The sequence below is a fragment of the Artibeus jamaicensis genome, unplaced genomic scaffold, assembly GCF_021234435.1.
Source record: "Artibeus jamaicensis isolate MK-2021 breed Jamaican fruit bat unplaced genomic scaffold, CSHL_Jam_final contig_464, whole genome shotgun sequence".
NCBI lineage: Eukaryota > Metazoa > Chordata > Mammalia > Chiroptera > Phyllostomidae > Artibeus > Artibeus jamaicensis.
The window spans coordinates 13,932,761-13,951,564 of NW_026521842.1; the positions used below are offsets into that span (position 1 = coordinate 13,932,761).

General features: G+C 54.6%; 1 protein-coding gene across 5 annotated transcripts; it reads left to right on the plus strand.

Annotated features, from left to right (window-relative positions):
- The first annotated feature begins 1,724 nt into the window (after positions 1–1,724).
- FCSK (fucose kinase) lies at positions 1,725–18,528 on the plus strand. Of its 5 annotated transcripts, XM_037154176.2 has the most exons (24): positions 1,725–1,791; positions 5,467–5,571; positions 5,906–6,057; positions 6,188–6,238; positions 7,216–7,341; positions 7,644–7,716; positions 8,129–8,226; positions 8,594–8,674; positions 9,210–9,329; positions 9,507–9,678; positions 10,056–10,168; positions 10,967–11,068; positions 11,189–11,359; positions 11,848–11,912; positions 12,307–12,677; positions 13,327–13,537; positions 13,718–13,884; positions 13,973–14,194; positions 14,560–14,703; positions 14,837–14,956; positions 16,751–16,938; positions 17,026–17,125; positions 17,643–17,866; positions 17,971–18,528. In XM_037154176.2, exons 2-24 carry the CDS (start codon positions 5,490–5,492, stop codon positions 18,055–18,057), a joined length of 3,240 nt encoding a protein of 1,079 aa, XP_037010071.2. In that variant the 5' UTR covers positions 1,725–1,791; positions 5,467–5,489; the 3' UTR covers positions 18,058–18,528. The 5 variants fall into 5 exon arrangements, with proteins under 5 accessions (XP_037010071.2, XP_053522614.1, XP_053522615.1 ...); XM_053666639.1 differs by having other exon boundaries at positions 16,751–17,125; XM_053666640.1 differs by lacking the exon at positions 13,973–14,194.
- Positions 18,529–18,804: the final 276 nt, after the last annotated feature.

The window sequence follows — 18,804 nt, forward strand, 5'->3', positions numbered from 1 at the left end:
CCTGGAACATCCACAGTCTAAACCATCTGTAGCAGGGCTAGACAGAGAAGAACGTGCCCTCGGTTCTTCTGGAGCTGGGGGTGGAAGATCCTTTTTATACAACGGGTTTGGGGAAGAAAGATATAAGTTGTTCTGAAAGAACTTACACTGCCTATATTTAAAGAGGGGTTCTGGTCCTGGCTGGCGTAGCTCAGTGGATAGAGCACGGGCTGCGAACCAAAGGGTCGCAGGTTCGGTTCCCTGTCAGGGCACATTCCTGGGTTGCAGGCCAGTGCCCCAGTGGGGGCCACATGAGAGGCAACCATACATTGGTGTTTCTCTCCCTCTCTTTCTCCCTCCCTTCCCCCCTCTAAAAATAAATAAATAAAAATCTTTAAAAAATAAAATAAAGAGGGATTCTGGGTTGGTTTGAGGCAACAAGCCAAAGAGCTCACGTGTAAACTGGATGTGGTGGCGGCCTGTGGTTCACTATTCTTTTTGATAGCCCCTGAAGTTCACTGCAAGTTGTAACATACGTTCAGGAATGTGCACATTCCTTAGTTTTGGCCTGTGGCTCTGTTAACTGACTAACCTCTTACCTCTCTCCTCCAACCCTCTAGCCTGCTGTAAATTAATTCAGGATAACTCAGCATTTTTCTCTTGTCAAATGGTTAATATGTTCAGCATTACTATGGTGTCAAGCATATATTTTACCCTCACGACAATCTCAGCATTTGATATTATTAACCCATTTTTACAGATGGTGACGAGGAGACTCAGAGTAACCAAGTGACTGGCCAAGGTTACACAGGATTAGAATAGGGTCCCCAGTCTCCTTTGAGACCGAAGGCAGGACCTCTCAGGCTACTCTGTTAATGACAGACTTGGAAAGTTTGTTCTTGTAAGAAAAATTCAAACATACAGATAACGCTTAGGTTCTCCGTGCCTCTCCCCATTCCTAGCAGTCTCTGCCTCAGGGTGTGTTCCCTGTTCCTACTACATACTGTGTATCCGTGTACATTATTTTTGACATGAGTGGCTTCCCGTACATAGGGTTCTATAGCGTGCATCTTCTCCCTTAATAACATGTCCTGAACACCGTTTCCTGTTGTACATAAAGTTCTACCTGGTTCTAAATGCTGCACACTATTCCATGAGGCGGATGTGCCTAGTTTATTTCTCCCGTGCCCTAAAGAGAGAGTGTTTCCAATTTCCCGCTTTTACAAACAGTGCTGCCATTCAAAACTCATCAAAAAGCTCCATAAACCCTCTTTCCACTGCAGAGTCAGAAAGTTTCTTCCGGAAGGATCCCTGTGCTGAAAACCCCGAAAACACCACCAACTGCTAATCCAACGGTAGCCGCTTACTTTCGGGCAACATCTAGGATTCTCCTTTCCGCCACCTCCCTCCCAGGATTTTTTTCCCGCCGGATTAAAGCAAGTGCTTCAGGTCCTGGCAGCGGGGGTTAAACTAACCCAAAACCTGCAACTTGGAGTCCCAGAAAACAAGCCGGTGTCTTTAAGACGCATTCGTTCCTCTGGGAGTTGTAGTTTTGCTGGCCAACGGAGTTGCCTTCTCCCTTCACCTTCTTTCGGGAACTGAAGACTGATAGCTCTTTCAGAAAGCGCTGTCCTGACTATGTCCGTCTGCCCAAGCTATAGCTGGCAGCTGTTTGTTTTTTTCCGGAGAGGACAAGCTAGGGCAGGCGGAGGGGGTGAAACTACATTTCCCAGGGTGCACCGCAACGGGCCGCGCGGCCGCGCTGCCCGGCAGTGAACGGCTCCCGCAAAGCCCAGTGCTGGGCGGAGGCAGGTACGTACGTCCCCGCGAGTCCTCACTTCCCTCACCTCAGTACCCGGTGGGCGATTGCTGGCCTATCCTTTCCCAGGGGCAGGACCGAGGCAGAGAGTTTCCGAGAACTCGGTTGGAGCTCTTGGGCGCCCATTGGCTGTAGGACGAAGGAGGAGTCTCCAGTTCTGCTACCCTCTTGCCTGGGTCTTTCAGTGGGAGTTCGGAACCTAGGAGCGCTGGGGACAGGCAGGGAATACGGGCCCCAGGGTCTCCTCACCCCAGATGCAGGTGGGGTGCTGAATACCAGCGCTGAGGATTTTGCTTTGAGGCCGGTTTTTCTGCCCCAGTGTGCCTATGGGGGTCTTGTCGCTGTGCACAAATCACAGTCGCCTCACCTTTATCCGCGATTTGCCTTTCCACGTTTTTAATTACTTGAGGTCTTCCGTCTGAAATATTAAATGGAAATTTCAGAAGTAAACAGTGCGTGTTTTAAAATAGTTCGAAGTTCTGAGTAGCCTGATGAAATCTCCCCGGACCTGCTCCCTCCTGCCTGGGGCGGAAATCATCCATTTGTCCCACGTATCCAGGCTGTATATGCTGCCAGTTGATTTGTCACTTAGTGACAAAGATCCACTTTGTCACTAAGATCCACTGTCAGGCATCTCAGTTCAAGTAGCCCTTATTTTACTTGATAGTGGCCCCAAAACGCAAATGCGGTGGTGCTCCGGGATTCAGATATGGCAAAGAGTAGCCAGCTGTCAAGTGCGTCCTTTAAGTGAGAAGATGAAAGCTCTGGATTTAATAAGAGAAAAAAAAATCATATGCTGAGGCTGCTAATGTCTGTGGTAAGAACAAATCTATCAGTGAAGTTGTGAGAAAGGAAAAAAAATCGTGCTAGTTTTGCTGTTGCACTTTGAACTGCAGAAGTCTCCGCCACAGTGCATGAGGAGTGATAAGGGCTTGGTTAAGATGGAAAATGCATTAAATGTGGGTAGAAGACACGAACAGAAAATTCGTTCTGATTGATGGCCACGTGTTGAGCCAGGAAGCATTGAGCCTATATGAAGACTTCAGCAAGGGGTCCCCTGAAAACAGTGACACCAGGCTACTTACTGTAAGTAAGTTGGCAGAGTTGACCAGTTGATTAAGGAGGAAGGATACCACCCAAAACAAATTTTCATAGGTAGATGTGGTTGTTATTATTAATGTCATCCCACTTCATTGCCACCTGTGTGGAGCCTTTTACATATATTTACTCCTTGCGTTCTTTTTTTTTTCAGCCCTACACAGTAGGTTCAGAGTAGTGGTTAAAAAAGGTTGGACTCGGGAACAGAAGAGTCTGGGTTTACATTTGGCTCTGCCACTTGATAGCTGTGTGACCTTGGACATGTGACTTAATCTCTCTGTGCCTAAGTTTCATTTTTTAAAAACCTAAAAAAAATTCTCACCCAAGGATATATTTTAGACAGAGAACAATGGGGGAAGGAGGATGGTAGGGAGGGAGAAAGGGAAAGAGAAGGAGAGAAAGAAACACTGATGAGAGAAGAAACATTGATTGGTTGCCTCCCATTTGCACCCCAACTGGGGATCAAACCCACAACTTAGGGATGTGCCCTGACAGGGAATCTAACCTGCAAACTTTTGGTGTATGGGTTGTGGTTCCAACCAACTGAGCCACCTGGCCAGGGCTGTGCCTCAGTTTCTTCATCACGTATTCTTTAAGATAAAGATAATACTTCTCACATAGTAACTTAGAAGTTCATATGGTGATTTTTCTTTTGAAGATGCCAAAGGGGGATAATATACTCTCTGTGTTGGTTCAGGTTCTTGGAGAAGCTGAGACCAAGATAGGATTAGATTTACTGGGGGAGGGAAAAAGAGGAGGGAGCTGGAGGAAACAGGGAAAGCTGTCAGTCTGCTCCCCGTGAAGGAACACCAGGAGGGAGGGAGGGGCGGGCAGGGAGAGTCTCAGACTGCAGTGAGGTTGTGAGACAGTTTCTGCAGGGTGCGTGGGGAGTCCTGGAGCCAAGACTGCCTGGCAGAGGATCCCCAAATTGCTGGAATGGCTCTGTCTTCGTGTCCCTGCTGTGCTGAGTCATTGGTTGAGGGCAGTTGGTGGGAAGCATGGCCTCCCCGTGAACAAGCTGGGAGCATTGGTCAATTATATTTCCTGGCTCAGGAGGCCCGAGAGGGTTAGGGGTGCCAAAGGTCCCACAGTAAGGTGGTGGCCAGGCTGGACTCCCTCGAGGCTTCTTTACTGGGAAGGCCCTCGGGGTATCCTGGGGAATGCCTTTGTCCTCAGATGTCTAGCCAAGATCTCAAGCTCAGATTTCCCCTCTGGATTTCCCACCTGGGCTGAGCAGGGAACAGAGCAGTTTCTGTTACTGGTGGAGGCTTTCCTTGAAAGCTCCTGGCAGTGTAGGTGTTGCCTGTCAACCTGAACCCCAGGACTGGTGGCAGAGGCATCTGGCCCAAGGTTTCCTGATGACTTTGGCTGGGGCTTGGGCAGGACATGTGTTCTGGGCACCTGTAGGAAGGCAGGCAGCCAGCCAGCTCCACAGTCTCTCTGACACTGAGCTTTGGGGGCTGGAGGGAAGAGGTGGGCTGGGCCACTTTGTAGGACAGCAGCTGGGACTTTGCCAGAGGTAGAAGTCAGGGCACTCCTGGGGACTTGTCTGTGGAGGTGTTGGGCGGGAATGCCCTGGAGTCAGATTGGTTTTCCATCTGGCAGGAGAGAAGTGTTGGGGAGGGTAGCTTTGGCCTCCTCTTCCCCTCGCTTGCTCAGGGTGCCCTGGAGGAAGGTGGATGGCAGGTGGGGCTGCAGCCTCTTTTAGGCTTGGAGCCTCAATGAGGGGAGATCCCCTCTGAGGTCCTTAGAGTGGGTGCTGTTGGCACCCTGGCTGGATCCCTTGAACAGGCTGGTATACCCCTCCCACAACTGCCCCCTTCTCCAGGGAACTCCCTTCCTCCTCAGGAGCCTGGGAGGTTACACCTTCCCTCCTCCCAGGTCACAGCCAATGAACTGAGTGATGAGGGGCTGGTGGTACGGAAAGGGCAGTCCCTGCTTTAAGGTGGGACCCACTGACTACCCCACCCTGCTCCTTTTACTTTCTTTCCTGAGGAAATCACACGCACCCAGATGAGAAAGTCAAAGATATGTTCATCATGTGACATAGCAATCCCACAGCGAGGTACCCACCAGGGGAGATTAAGTCTTCTGTTCACCCTGCATTTGCCCATGAATGTTACAGCAGCTCTATTCTTGGCTGTCAAAGCCCGGAAACAGCTGAGTGTCCGTCAGTGCATGGTTGGAGAAACAGACTTTGGAAGGTCCATGCAATGGAATACTGCTGGCCCCCCCAAAAAAAGAAAAAAGAAAAAGAAAAGAAAGAACTACTGATATGCACAGCCACCTTGGATGAATCTTAGGGGCATTATGTTGAGTGAAAGAAGCCAGTCTCAGAAGATTATGGCCCTACTTGAGCTGTGAAGAGCTGATCGGTGGTTGTCGGGGGTGAGGGATGCGGAAGGCGTGACTGTAGGTGTGACTGTAAAGGGGTAGCATACGGGAATTTTTTTGGGTGCAGATGGTGGTGACCATGGGAATCTATGCATGTATTAAATTTCATAAAACCGTATGCCAAAAAATCAATTTTAGGGTATGATAATTCATGTACACCCCTGTCTCTGCCTCAGGAAGCCTTTCAATTTTGTCCAGAATGGAGCAGCCCAAAGGGGTTGATTGGACGGTTATCATCCTTACATGCCAGTACAAGGACAGCGTTGAGGTCTTCCAGAGAGGTAGGGGGTCCTCCCTCCCCACTCGGCCCAAACTCCTACCACACCCCTATGGCTGCACGAGTCAGGCAGTCCTGGGTTCAAATGCAGGGGATGCTTCTTCCTAGCCGTGTGACCCTTAGTATATAGACACATCATGTCACTTCATTGAGACTTAGTTTTCTCATCTGTAAAATGGAAATAATTGTGTTTACCTCACAGAGTTGGGTAAAGCTCTAATGAACTACTACATGAAAAGCTACTGAGATAAAATAATAATGATCAGTAGGTTGGCTTTAGGTGCTTGGGACCAGGGCTGGGAGGCTGGGGGCAGGTCCCAGCCATGTTCTGACCACAGAGCTGGAAGTGCGCCAGAAACGAGAGCAGATCCCTGCAGGGACATTGGTGCTGGCTGTGGAGGACCCCGAGACTCGTGTGGGCAGTGGAGGAGCCACCCTCAATGCCCTGCTGGTGGCTGCTGAGCACCTGAGTGCCCGGGCAGGCTTCACTGTGAGTGCTTCTATTGTTTCTTTGGCACCTGAGTGGATCTGTGTTGGGGTCTCTCCCCAGGCAAGGGGGTGCCATCCTTGGGTGCCTTCTGCCCAGGCCTCTGTCAACAGGGCTTTTTCACTCTTGACAGGTGGTCACATCTGATGTCCTACACTCAGCCTGGATCCTCATCCTGCACACAGTGAGTAAAACTGGGCAAGGTGCCGTGCAGAAGGCCGGCACCATTGATCCTCGGGGCTGGACAGCACTTACAGGGGCTGTTTGCAAGGTGTTCATTGTGCAAATCCAGAAGAATCGGAATCAGAATTGATCCAGCTGTCCAAAAATAGGGAACTGGCTAAATATAAACAGCATATTCTCCTGGCAGAATATTAGAGAGTGATTAATAGGCCCATCTAATTCTGTGGGTTGCCTGGAAAGAGACTCAGCAGCTCTGTGATGGGCAAGTCGCCTGACCCTTCCCGGGCCTCAGTTTCCGCATTTGTAAAGTGAGGATGATGACAACACACAGCACCTACTTCTGGTGGATATGCTGAGATGCTCCATTAAATGCCTAAGACGGGCCTGGCTTTATGTAGTTCCCAGTTTTACCTGCATGTGTGTTAACTTCCCTTGTATCTACCTTTTCAGAATCTCATTTTTAAGAAACATGTTATTTATTAATTTTTAGAAAGAGATGAGGGAGGGAGAAAGAGAAGGAGAGAAACACCAATGTGTGGTTGCCACTTGAGTGCCCCCTACTGGGGACCTGGCCTGCAACCCAGGCATGTGCAACCCAACTGGGGAGTGAACCAGAGGCCCTTTGGTTCACAGGCTGGCACTCAATCCACTGAACCACACCAGCCAGGGCAGAATCTCATTTTTATTTATTTATTTATTTCATTTTTAAAAAATGAAAAAAAAAATTAAAGAATCTCTGAATACATCTGAAAGGATACACCTCAAAATGAGGGGAATGGTTATTATTCCTGAGGGGTGGTTGTTCTTTTTGCCTATCTGCATTTTCTAACTACTGTAATCATGTAATTGAAAAAACTTACACAAGAAAACACTTTTTAAAAGTCCTCTAGCTTGATGACTTCCACCTTGCACAGCCCAGGGGTGTCCCCAGGTCCTCTGTCCCAAGGGCTCTTTCACCTGTCCCTGCTTCCCCCCAAGGGCCGAGACTTCCCCTTCGATGACTGCGGCCAGGCCTTCATCTGCCTCCCTGTGGAGAACCCGCAGGCCCCCGTGGAGGCTGTGGTCTGCAACCTGGACCGCTTGCTGGACATCATGAGCTACCAGGTGAGGCCAGCGTGCCTTGGGGCCTTGTCCCTCTCTTACCTCACCGCCAGCTGTAGTCTGTCCTGAGTCAGATGGGATGCCAGGAAGAACAGCTTTGGGGTGTGCCTAGAGTTAGAGCTTCAGGAAATTAGTGTTGGCAGAACTGGGGGAGGTGTGGCCCCAGGAGGTGGGCAGGAGGGTCTGGGGAGACCCCTGTTACTTCAGCAGCCAGAGTCTCCCTAGAGCATGGGGACAGGCTCTTGAGGCTGTGGCTGCAGAGGAAGGGCTGGGCCAGGCCACCAGCTGCACTCTTTCTCCCACAGCTGGGCCCAGGCTCCCCGCCAGGTGTGTGGGTCTGCAGCACGGACATGCTGCTGTCTGTTCCTCTCAACCCAGGTGAGCCTGAGGAGGCTTGGGACCAGCTCCATGGCCACAGCTGGAGGTGGTCTATGCTTTTCCTGGCTCACCATTTCTGGGCCCCGCCCACTGCTAAGTTCAGAAGGGAAGCTGTAGGGTGTGGAGGGTGAAGTACAGACCTGGAGGCAGGGCTTCCCTTGCTGGGTCTCAGTCTCCCAGACTGAGAATGGAGACACCACTCCTGCCCCTTTTGCTCCCAAAGGGCTGGGGCAGAACTTTGGGAGGGGAGGCATTGTCATTCTCCCAGAGGAACGTCCATGTGGCTTGGAAACCATATTTTCCTTTTAGAGGTGCCCAGATGCCCCTCCCATGAGCTCTTGTTTTTATCTGGCTGGGCACTCCCTGCCTTGGGGTTGGGTTCCAGGGAGCCTTTCCTCTGTCCCACCCACAGGGATCAGCTGGGATGGCTTCCGGGGAGCCAGAGTGATCGCCTTTCCAGGGAGCGTGGCCTATGCCCGGAACCACGGTGTCTACCTCACTGATCCCCAGGTAGTGCCCCTGGGGCAGGGGAGCAGGCAGCTGAGCGGGCCTTCAGTGGCCTCTAGGTCATGTGCTTTGGGCAGCCTCTTGCCCTGGACTTTCTGGTACAGTCTGGATTTGGAGGACTTTCCTCCGTGGCAACAATGCTTGTGCTTACTTAGTCTTGTGCCAAACTTGAATTACACATGGCCCCGTGCCCGGCTCTGAACTTGGGCTGGGGCTGTGAAGACACACAGAGCCTTCTGTTGTCAGGGTGGGACAGTGCGCGGGCACCTGCCAGACACGCATCCTAGGCTTCATTTGGAGAACACCCTTGCCGTGTCTCTGTTCCTGATCGTCCCCTGCTCCCTTCCCTAACTGTTTTCTCCCGACACAGGGCTTCGTGTTAGACATTTACTATCGGGGCACTGAGGCGGAGGTACAACGGTGCGCCAGGCCTGATGGGCGGGTGCCGCTGGTATGGCTCTGGGGACCCTGGGGAAAGGGAGGGTTTTGCCTTCACTCTTGGGGCAGAGCCCCGTTCCTTCTAGAAGATTTCAGGGCAGGATGGAACCAGAATCTGTGGTGGAGGACCAGGTGGAGCCAGAATCTGAGGAAAGGGGCTTGTCCTGAACTGGAAGGGCTAGAACCAGAATGTGAGCCAGTTCAGGAATGCAGTTGGAAGGCAGTATGGAGCCCGACTCGGGGATTGTTCTAGAATGAAGGACAAGGATAAGAGTGGTAGTTAAGGGTCTGGGACCAGCCCACAGGGGTAATGGAGAACTAGGTTTTGGAGGAGGCCTTAAGATTGGAGGGGGTTCCAGAAGGTGCCTTTTCGGGGGACTCACTCCTGGTAGACCTGGAATCCGGAGACTGGAGTGGCCCAGAAGATGAAGGACCTTGCCCGGTATGGCGACCAGCCCGGCCTGGCCCATCTTCATGTGTCTTTCCCAACTCTGGCCCAAGCCTGGCCCCAGCGTCCCCCGGCCTGATCCTCATGGGGGCTCCTCCAGGTCTCCGGGGTTGCCTTTTTCTCTGTGGAGACTGCTGAGCACCTCCTTGCCACCCACGTGAGCTCGCCCCTGGACGCCTGCACCTACATGGGTTTGGACTCTGGAGCCCGGCCTGTCCAGGTGACTGGGGGTGGGGGCTGCAGGCCCTGGTCTGGGGGAGAGGCCCCGATACTGGCAACCTGGCTGTGTGACCTCAGGCTAGCCCCTTCCCCTCTCAGGGTTCACGTCTCCAGGGATGGGGCTGCCATAGTTCACCCAGGAGCCCCCTAATAGCTGTGCTTCCTACCCTTGCCCCAGCTATCTCTGTTTTTCGACATTCTGCTGTGCATGGCCCGGAATGTGAACAGAGAAGACTTCCTGGTGGGACGGCCCCCAGAGATGGGGCAAGGCGACGCGGACGTCGCAGGCTATCTTCATGGTGCCCGGGCTGAGCTGTGGAGGCAACTTCGTGGTCAGCCCCTCACGATGGGTGGGTACTGCCCCTCAGATCTCTGGGGTGGGGAGACCGCAGGAGTGAGGACCTGCAGAATGAGGCTGCCTCCTGCCTGGTCCCTGGGCTCCTGGACCAGGCAGGCCCAGGCAGTTCCCCTCTCCCAACCCAGAGCCTTGACACTGCCTGCTCCCCAAAGACAACTCTCCTCCTTTTGTCTCATTCCTGGGCTCCAGTCCCAGTCTTTCCATTTTCTAGCTGTGTGACTTTAGGAAGGTTGCTGAACTCTCTGGATTTTAGCTTTCCCATTGGGCACTATGGGTTCATTGCTGTGCCTGTCCTCCCAGGACTGATGAAGGCCTGGCGTCAGAGCAGCTGCAGGCATAGGGTTGGGGTCAGTGCTTGTATCTTTACAGCATATATCCCTGACGGCAGCTACAGCTACATGACGAACTCGGCCAGCGAGTTCCTGCGTAGCCTCACATTCCCTGGAGCTCCGAGGGCCCAGGTTGCCCACTCTCAAGTAGAGGTAAGACGTGCCTGGAGGTTAGACCAGCTAGGACGGGTGGGACAGGTGCTCCTAGGACGGAAAGGACTAGACCATGCTTGGAACAGACTACCTATGAATGTAGGTATTATTAACCCCATCTGAAAGGAGGTAGTGGCAGCTCAGATAAGTAACTTGCCTGAGGCCACAGAGCCAGTAAGTGGTCAAGTCAGGATTCTACATCCAAGGCTCTTCCCTGCCTCTGAGAAGCTAGAGAAGACCCTACACCCTTCCCTTGGGGTCTGCTTGGGGAAGCACACATTTGAGGTGATGGGCCTGGGTCAGTGCCATGGTGCTGAGGAAGGGGGCAGATAGAGTTCAGAGGTGGCCCTCTGAGTGGTGGGGGTCCCTGGACTGGGGGCAGAGGTTTCCTGGGGGAACTGTCATCTGGTGGGACGACCTCCATTACTGAGTTCAGATTTGCTCTAGAGATTTGCTCACAGCCAAATAATTTTAGGACTGTATAAATGTAACTACTCCTTAACTGTTAAGGAGTTGAAATTACATTTGGACCTTTGAAGGCAACCTCGAAGCTGATGTGGCCCCTGGTGGAAATGAGTTTGACACCCCTGCTCTAGAGGGTTGCAGGGAGAGCAGAGAGTGGGCCTGTGGGGGAACAGGGTGAACAGGGCAAGACGGGAGCCGGCCCGAGGCTGGGGCCGGGGCATGTGTAGAAAGGGGTCTGGCTCCTGATGGGTGTGGGCTGGGACCTTGGCTGTGGGGGAGAGTTGGGGTAGCCCCTGGCCCTGGGCCCTCACGAGCTTCTCCCTGGCTTCACAGGATCCAAAGCTCCTGGAGGCTGGGAGCTCCGTGATCAGCTGTCTGCTGGAGGGCCCTGTCCAGCTGGGCCCTGGAAGTGTTCTGCAGCACTGCCATCTCCGGGTAAGGCCTAGGAGCAGGGACAGAGGGAGGGCAAGGCTGTGGGGGGTCAGGTCCTGTGTATGTTGGGGGTTGCCTGGAGCTGTACCGCCCACTCAGGATGCCTGCCCTCTCTCCTGCCAGGGCCCTATTCACATCGGCACCGGTTGCTTCCTGAGTGGCCTAGACACAACTCAGTCTGAGGCACTACATGGCGTGGAGCTGCATGACCTTGTCCTGCAGGGGCATCACTTGCGGCTGCACGGCACCCCTGTCCGTGCCTTCACCCTTGTTGGCCGTCTGGACAGCTGGGAAGTAGGTGCCAACCCCTGTGTTCCCTCACCCCAACTTCAGGCTTTGGGGAGCCCCGGGATCCCAGCTCAGCTCCCACTCCACAGCAGGGCTCGCTGAGCACTGGCCCGAGGAATAGGCTGTATCCAGTCGAGTGTCACCGAGTCTTTATCTGCCCCCTCGTCTGCTCTGGCAGGTAGTCTGACCAGGAATTTTTAATTCTCCCACCTTACAGGCCAGAGACTGAGGTTCAGAGAGGGAGGTGAGCAGCCTTGGCAGCAGAGCCAGATATAGTGGGTTGGGCCTAGACCTGGGATTCTGCGCCAGGTTCCAGGCACCTAGCCTGGAGTGCTGAGGCTCCGGGGCTTGCCACAGTGTTTCAGAACTTGCTCTCATATGTGCAAGTCTCTCCTCCTGTCCCTTCTTGAGCGGCTCCCAGCCCTCTGGCCTTAGTGTCCCTAACCTCTTCCCATGGCCTCTGAAGCCCTGACTGCTTCCTCTTCTTTCCCCAGAGGCAGGGGACAGGGAGGTATCTCAACATGTCCTGGAGTGAATTCTTCCAGAAGACAGGCATTCGGTGAGATGGATGGCCTCCATGGGCTCCGTGGGCCTTGGCAGCCAGTGCGGCTGCTTCTTTGAGGCTTCTTCCTGCCTCCACCCCAGAGCAGCATCTACCCTCCCAGCAGCCCAGGAAACTGGGGTAGTTTTGGGCAGCCTGATCCTCCCCAGCACCTTCCCCTTGGACAACTCCTAATCCCTGGCTGTGCTCAGGTTTTGTGATTTTGTTCAGAGGCCTGGGAAAGGAGGCAGGGTGGTTTGCCTCCCTCCCTAAACTGCCTGCTTGTACCCCCTGGAAGAATTTGTCCTGCCCTTGGTGAATTAGCCAGCCCCCAGTTGACAGGCGGTTAGGGCCTGGTGAGGAAGCAGGAGTTCTGCTTCCATCCTGCTAACGTGCCTTCTCCCCATGCCAGAAACTGGGACCTGTGGGACCCAGACACACCCCCCACAGAGCGTTGCCTTCCCAGTGCCCGCCTCTTTCCTGTGCTCCACCTATCAAGGGCTCTGGGGCCCCGGGACATGCTGTGGATGTTAGACCCCCAGGAGGATGGGGGTGAGGCCCTGTGGGCCTGGAGGACCTCCTGGCGCCTGTCCTGGGAGCAGCTGCAGCCGTGTCTGGACCGGGCTGCCACACTGGCCTCCCGCCGGGACCTGTTCTTCCACCAGGCCCTGCATAAGGCGCGCAATGTGCTAGAGGCCCAGCAGGACCTCAGCCTGCGCCCGCTGATCTGGGCCGCTGTCCATGAGGGCTGTCCTGCGCCCTTGCTGGCCACGCTGGACCAGGGTGAGTATTCTGGATCTCTGTGCTGAGAAGTCAGACCCAGCACCACCTGCCCTCTGGATTGATGACCTGAGGGTCGTAGGGAGCCATGAGACTTCAAAGCATGGAAGAGACACAGTGGAGCTTGCTTTTAGGTTTCTGGGAAGCTTCATTCTTATTAGTGGGGAGTTTTTGGCGAAAGGCTGAGGCCTGGTCCTAAGCCTCTGAGTCCTGTGAGCACCAGCAGTATTGGGTGCCGAGATGTAGGTGTCAGAGCCCCAGGGGGATGTGGCCGGCTCTACCTGAGGGCTCAGGCAGCACCTCATTAATGGTCCCAGTTACTGGGAAATCATCCCTATTGAAGTTGTTCTCCTATAGCCATGCAGCTAGCTGGGGGTGGGGCTCAGCTTGACGCCTGACTTTGACCCCCGAGTCTGAGATCTTAACCACTCTGGGCGTCTTGGGTGGTGGTAAAGAGGCACAGCTGAGCTGGGCTGGGGCTAGCAGGGTGAGCAGAGAAGTGGGGCGTGCATTTGCAGGTAAGGATACATCTTGGGCAAAAGTGAAGATATGTGAGGATCTGCAGTGTCTGGGGACTGCTGCATAGTCTCTCGGGAACAGGGCATTGGGGGCAAGTCCCATCCCCAACCACCCCTGGCTTCTGGTCCCTCAGTTGCAGCTGGCGCAGGAGACCCAGGCGTGGTAGCCCGAGCACTGGCCTGTGTGGCAGATGTACTGGGCTGCATGGCAGAAGGCCAAGGTGGCTTACGGAGTGGGCCCGCTGCCAATCCCGAGTGGATTCGGCCCCTCTCGTACCTGGAGTGTGGAGACCTGGCTGAGGGTGTGAAGGCACTTGCCCAGGAGCGTGAAAAGTGGCTGAGCAGGTGGGTGCTAATGATGTCAGAGCTCCTGGAGAAGCCCATGGTAATTCTTGCAGGTGGAAACCCAGAGAGAGGTGGGGTGGGGTGACCTTAGATCACCCAAGGCAGGCAGGTCCCCAAACCCAGGCGGTCTGTCTCCAGCCCGGGGCTCCCTGCCGATACCTCTTCCTTCCCTCTCGGCAGACCAGCCTTGCTAGTGCGAGCTGCTCGCCACTACGAGGGGGCCCAGCAGATCCTGATCCGCCAGGCTGTGATGTCAGCCCAGCACTTTGTCTCCACACAACCGGTGGAGCTGCCGGCACCTGGGCAGTGGGTGGTGGCTGAGTGCCCAGCTCGAGTGGATTTCTCTGGTGAGCCCCTTGGAGCGGGGTGAGGGTAGCCAGCCCTGGAGCTGGGCTCTTAGCCCCATGACCAGCTTGGTCTCGTCAACTGCTGCAGGAGGATGGAGCGACACGCCACCCCTCGCCTATGAGCTTGGTGGGGCAGTGCTGGGCCTGGCTGTGCGAGTGGACGGCCGCCGGCCCATTGGCGCCAGGGCTCGCCGCATCTCAGAGCCTGAGCTGTGGCTGGCAGCAGGGTCTCGGCAGGATGGGATGACTGTGAAGGTTGTGTGCCGGAGCCTGGAGGACCTGCAGGACTACTGCCAGCCCCAGGCTGCAGGTCAGGGTACCAGGACATCTGCCAGTAGGGATGGCACACACAGCTAGCTGGGGGGTGGGGGAAGAGCCCTGGAGATCCTGCTGGCCATGGGGTCCTGGCCTGAGGGTTAGAGTCAGTCTGGTTGAGGAGCCCTAAGGTCACCTTGCCCAGGTGCACGCAGGTGCAGGAGGTAGAACTGGCACATTTGCCCATGTTGGGGAACCCAGGGGTCTTTTTGTGGCTTGGGGGTGGGGCCTGCACTGCTGCTGGGCTTTTGTTCCCCCAGATGAACCCCATGCTGGGCTGCGAAATAGTGGAAGTGAGGCGGTATGTCTCCTTCTATCTTCGGAGACCAAATTCCTTGCTGGGTGCTGATCTTTCTGCAGGGGCCCTGCTGAAGGCAGCCTGTATCTGTGCGGGGATCGTGTATGTCCACTCCAAGCTCTCGCTGAGTGAGCAGTTACTGTGCACTTTTGGGGGTGGCTTCGAGCTGCACACCTGGTCTGAGCTGCCCCATGGCTCTGGCCTTGGTGAGTGGGCCCCGTGCCCGTTGCCTACCACTCCATGCCTACCCTCTAGCCTCACCTTGCATCCTCCTCACTGCCTCTGCCACGTGTGGGGCAGGGCTGTTTCATACCTGACCCTCTCCTCCCTGCGGTGCAGGCACCAGCAGTATCTTGGCGGGCACCGCCCTGGCCGCCTTGCAGCGGGCGGCAGGCCGAATGGTGAGCACGGAGGCCCTGATCCACGCGGTGCTGCACCTGGAGCAGATGCTCACCACAGGTACGGGACTGTCCCTGGCCGGACGGCAGTCACTGGCACACTCCCAAGAGCTTCCAGGAGCTCCTTGGGCTTGCAGACAGCCACATAACTGTGCTGTTCCTTCAGGTGGTCAGAGCCTCCTTATTACCTTTTCTGGTGGTTTTCAGTTTGAAATGTTTCTACCGCAAAGAAACGGACATTTTAGCAGCAGCTACTAAGTGTCAGATTGTGTGCTGTACTTTTCATGTGTGTTAGGTATTTGTGTTTACATGTTTACTCCTCATGACTTTGTTGCCATCCAGGACTGTCTCTCAGGGCGGAGCTGGGGAGAACTAGGGTCTGGAGTAGGGGACAGGACCTTCAGTCGACCTTTCCAGCCAAGTTGCCCCTTCATCTGTGCCCACCTCCCCTTCCCACCTGCTATATGCGGGGGCACTATGGGCCCCGAACATGGCTGTGCTCACAGCGGGGGTGTTACTGGCACCAGGCTTTACCCCCCTCTCCCCACCATGGCCCCTTGGACTCCATGCACAATGGGGAGCAGCCAGTTTTGTCTGATCTTAGGATGCTGTGGCCACCCAGGATGCCAGGCTTCATCTGCACTGGGATTCTGGGCAGGAAACTGTCACAAAGACATACAGGTGCAGATTATGCTCTTTTCTGGTCACTTTACAGCCCACCCTCCTCCCCCTTTTATTGTAATGACTCACACCCCTTAATAGGTAGTTATTAGCAAGAGGGGCGGATAGGGAGGCCTTTCCAGTTTTCTTCTGAGATGTATGTACCGTTCAAATTCTTCATTCGGTCAACTGACAGCTATTGAGTATCCACTCAGCATTGGGTGCTGGGGATAAAATGAGCAAAAACAGGGCCCTTGCTCTCAAAAGTAATATGGTCCATTGGGGACAGACATTAGTCAATAACTACTCGAATGCAGAATTACAAGCTGTGCTTGGTGCTTTGAAGGAGAGGGGTGCGATCAGGGAGCTGACATTTGGGGCCATTAAACACCATGTTTTGGCTATAAAGTTCCAGATGCCTCCTGCCATTTGCACTCGATATTGCATTTTATATATACTTTAAACCACAGGTGGCAAACACAAGGCCCGTGGGCCGAATCCGGCCCTCCACTTTGTTTTATCCAGCCTTGTGCCGTGTTTCTACCCGGCGGCAGCGCTGAGCTCCTTGCCCCTAGTTAAGGAGTAGTTAACATTTATACAGTTCTAAAAATCACATTTGGCCCTTTGAAGGCAACCGCAAGGCTGATGTGGCCCCTGGTGAAAATGCGTTTGATACCCCTGCTTTAAACTCTTGTAGGCCCTTCCCCAGATATTAAGGGTCTGTCTCAAAATGATCTCAAGTTTTATTTTTTACAGAGCTGTAAGAGAAAAAGAGGCCCATACCTTTCATTCCTAAAGCAAGATATGAACAAACTCTTTCATTTGAAAAGCTGGACTGAAAGCTTACTTCCAGAAATGATAGGGTACAGGGTCAATTAGGCTGCAGGAAAAGTCCTCTATCACCTCTCCCTGGAAGAGAGGTGAGGGCAAGGTCTTACCCTTCGATGGGGTTTACCTCAGCTCCAACTACGCACGAGGTCTGCAGTAAAACTTGGCCTTGTGCAACCCAAGATTGGTTCTGGAATGAAATCCCTTCTCTTGTCGCGCTCATCCTGCTCACTTGGCCCAGCTCGAGTTGGGGGAAGTTGTCTTTCCACACTGGTCCCTGCCGGGGAGGCAGGGGGCCAGGAGCCCGGGCTGGGAGAAGGAGGTTGGGTCAGACAGGCTCCAAGAGTGATGGACCCTGGGCTCACAGGAGGTGGCTGGCAGGACCAAGTGGGTGGCCTAATGCCTGGCATCAAGGTGGGGCGTTCCCGGGCTCAGCTACCATTGAAGGTTGAGGTGGAAGAGATCACTGTGCCTGAGGGCTTTGTCCAGACACTCAATGACCACTTGCTCCTGGTGTACACTGGCAAGACCCGCCTGGCTCGCAACCTGCTGCAGGTGAGCCCCAGCCCCAGGAGGAGGAAGGGAGGCAGAAGGCTCAGCACAGCCCAGATCCTCATTGCACCCCTACTGCCCCATCTGCAGGATGTGCTGAGGAGCTGGTATGCCCGGCTACCTGCCGTTGTGCAGAACGCTCACAGCCTAGTGCGGCACACGGAGGAGTGCGTGGAAGCCTTCCACCAAGGTGAGATGCTTCTTCCACCACAGTGAGGGGCTCCTTTCCCGAGGGCAGGGCACCAGGAGTGAGTGCCTTGTCACTCATGGGTCTGAGACCAGGGGGCTTTGCAGGCTTGGCCCAGGCCCTAGGTGTTAGGCCCCTGGGGACAGGAGCCTACCATCTGTCTTCCCTAGGGTCTCACTTAGGTGGGAGCCCTATCTCAGGACAATACTTGCATCATGGGGGAGGCCTCTTGATAGCTCTACCTATCAAGAAGCAGGAAGAGGTCTGGCCCCATAACCAAGTGCCAGTCGGAGCTAAGCAGGGTTCCAAGAGAGTGGCTGCAGTTTACTGAACACTGCTGAGCACCACGTCAGCTGCTCTGTGCACATTAGCCCTTGGACAGCCCTGTGAGGTGGTCTTCATTACTCCTGTTTCCAGCCCCTGGTTAAGCAGTACCTCTTGGCACTTTGTCATCAACAAACGGGCACTGACAGAATATTCTGGCTTGGGCCTGCCGCTCCCCTCTCTGCCCCCACCCCAGGAAGCCTGCCTCTGCTGGGCCAGTGCCTGACCTTGTATTGGGAGCAAAAGAAGCTCATGGCTCCAGGCTGTGAGCCCCTGGTCGTGCGAAGAATGATGGATGTCCTGGCCCCCTACGTGCATGGCCAGAGCCTGGCAGGGGCAGGTGGTGGGGGCTTTCTCTACCTGTTGACCAAGGAGCCAAGGCAAAAGGAGGCTCTGGAGGCTGTTCTGGCCAAGACTGAGGTACCTGATGGTGTTGGGTATGGGAGCTGGTGAGGGGTGGGAGCCTTCACTGTGACCAGAGATTTGCCCAGGTCCTCTAAACACCTCTTGTCCTTTGTTCCCAGGGCCTCGGGAACTACAGCATCCACTTGGTAGAAGTAGACATGCAGGGCTTGAGCCTGCAGCTGTTGGGGAGTGAGGCCTCAACCTGATACCCCTTCCCATGAGGCCTGTCCCTCTGCAAGAGAAAACGTGGAGCTACAGCAATGCCCTTGCACCCCACTTCAGAGCACTCAGCCTCCTACTCCCCATCTCGTTATGAATCTGCTCCCACAGGAAGCTGACTTGAGTTTGGGCCCAGTCCCTCCTGAAGACTGGTGAAACAGAGACTGTGCTTGGGAACAGGGCTGTGACCTCCTGGTTGACAGTGGCCTAGGCCTGACCTCTGCTTCTGACCTCTGGACAGAAGGTCCTAAGCTCAGTGTCCCTTGTGGCCTTTACAAATGCCATGGCCCAGCTGGAGCCTTGACCGTTTCCCTCTCCACAAGGGCTCTGGAAGAAGGGGATGACAACCTGCCAACCCAGAGCTTACCCAGTAACGTGGACTGTCCCTGGTGACCCAGAGCCTGCAGGCAATAGGTTTTCAGGACCATGATCTTGAATAAAGTCAATCTGCCCTTCAAGGTTGTCCTCATAAAGCTGTTCTATTTCTGCCAGGAGGAATTCTCACCTCCCCTGGCACTGTGGGACACTGCCCTGGGGATGACGCAGATTCTGGTGCTGAGGACCCCAGAGCGGGGGTAGGCTCCGGCATCAGATGAGTCACAATCTATCATGTGGGTCCTGGCAGTAGCTGTGTGCTGCTCTGGGTGTGGCAGGAGGCTGAGGCTTTAGGTGTTAGCTTTCACGTTTCAGTGCAACCGGTAGACCTGCCTTCCCCGTAGTACCCAGCCCTCCCT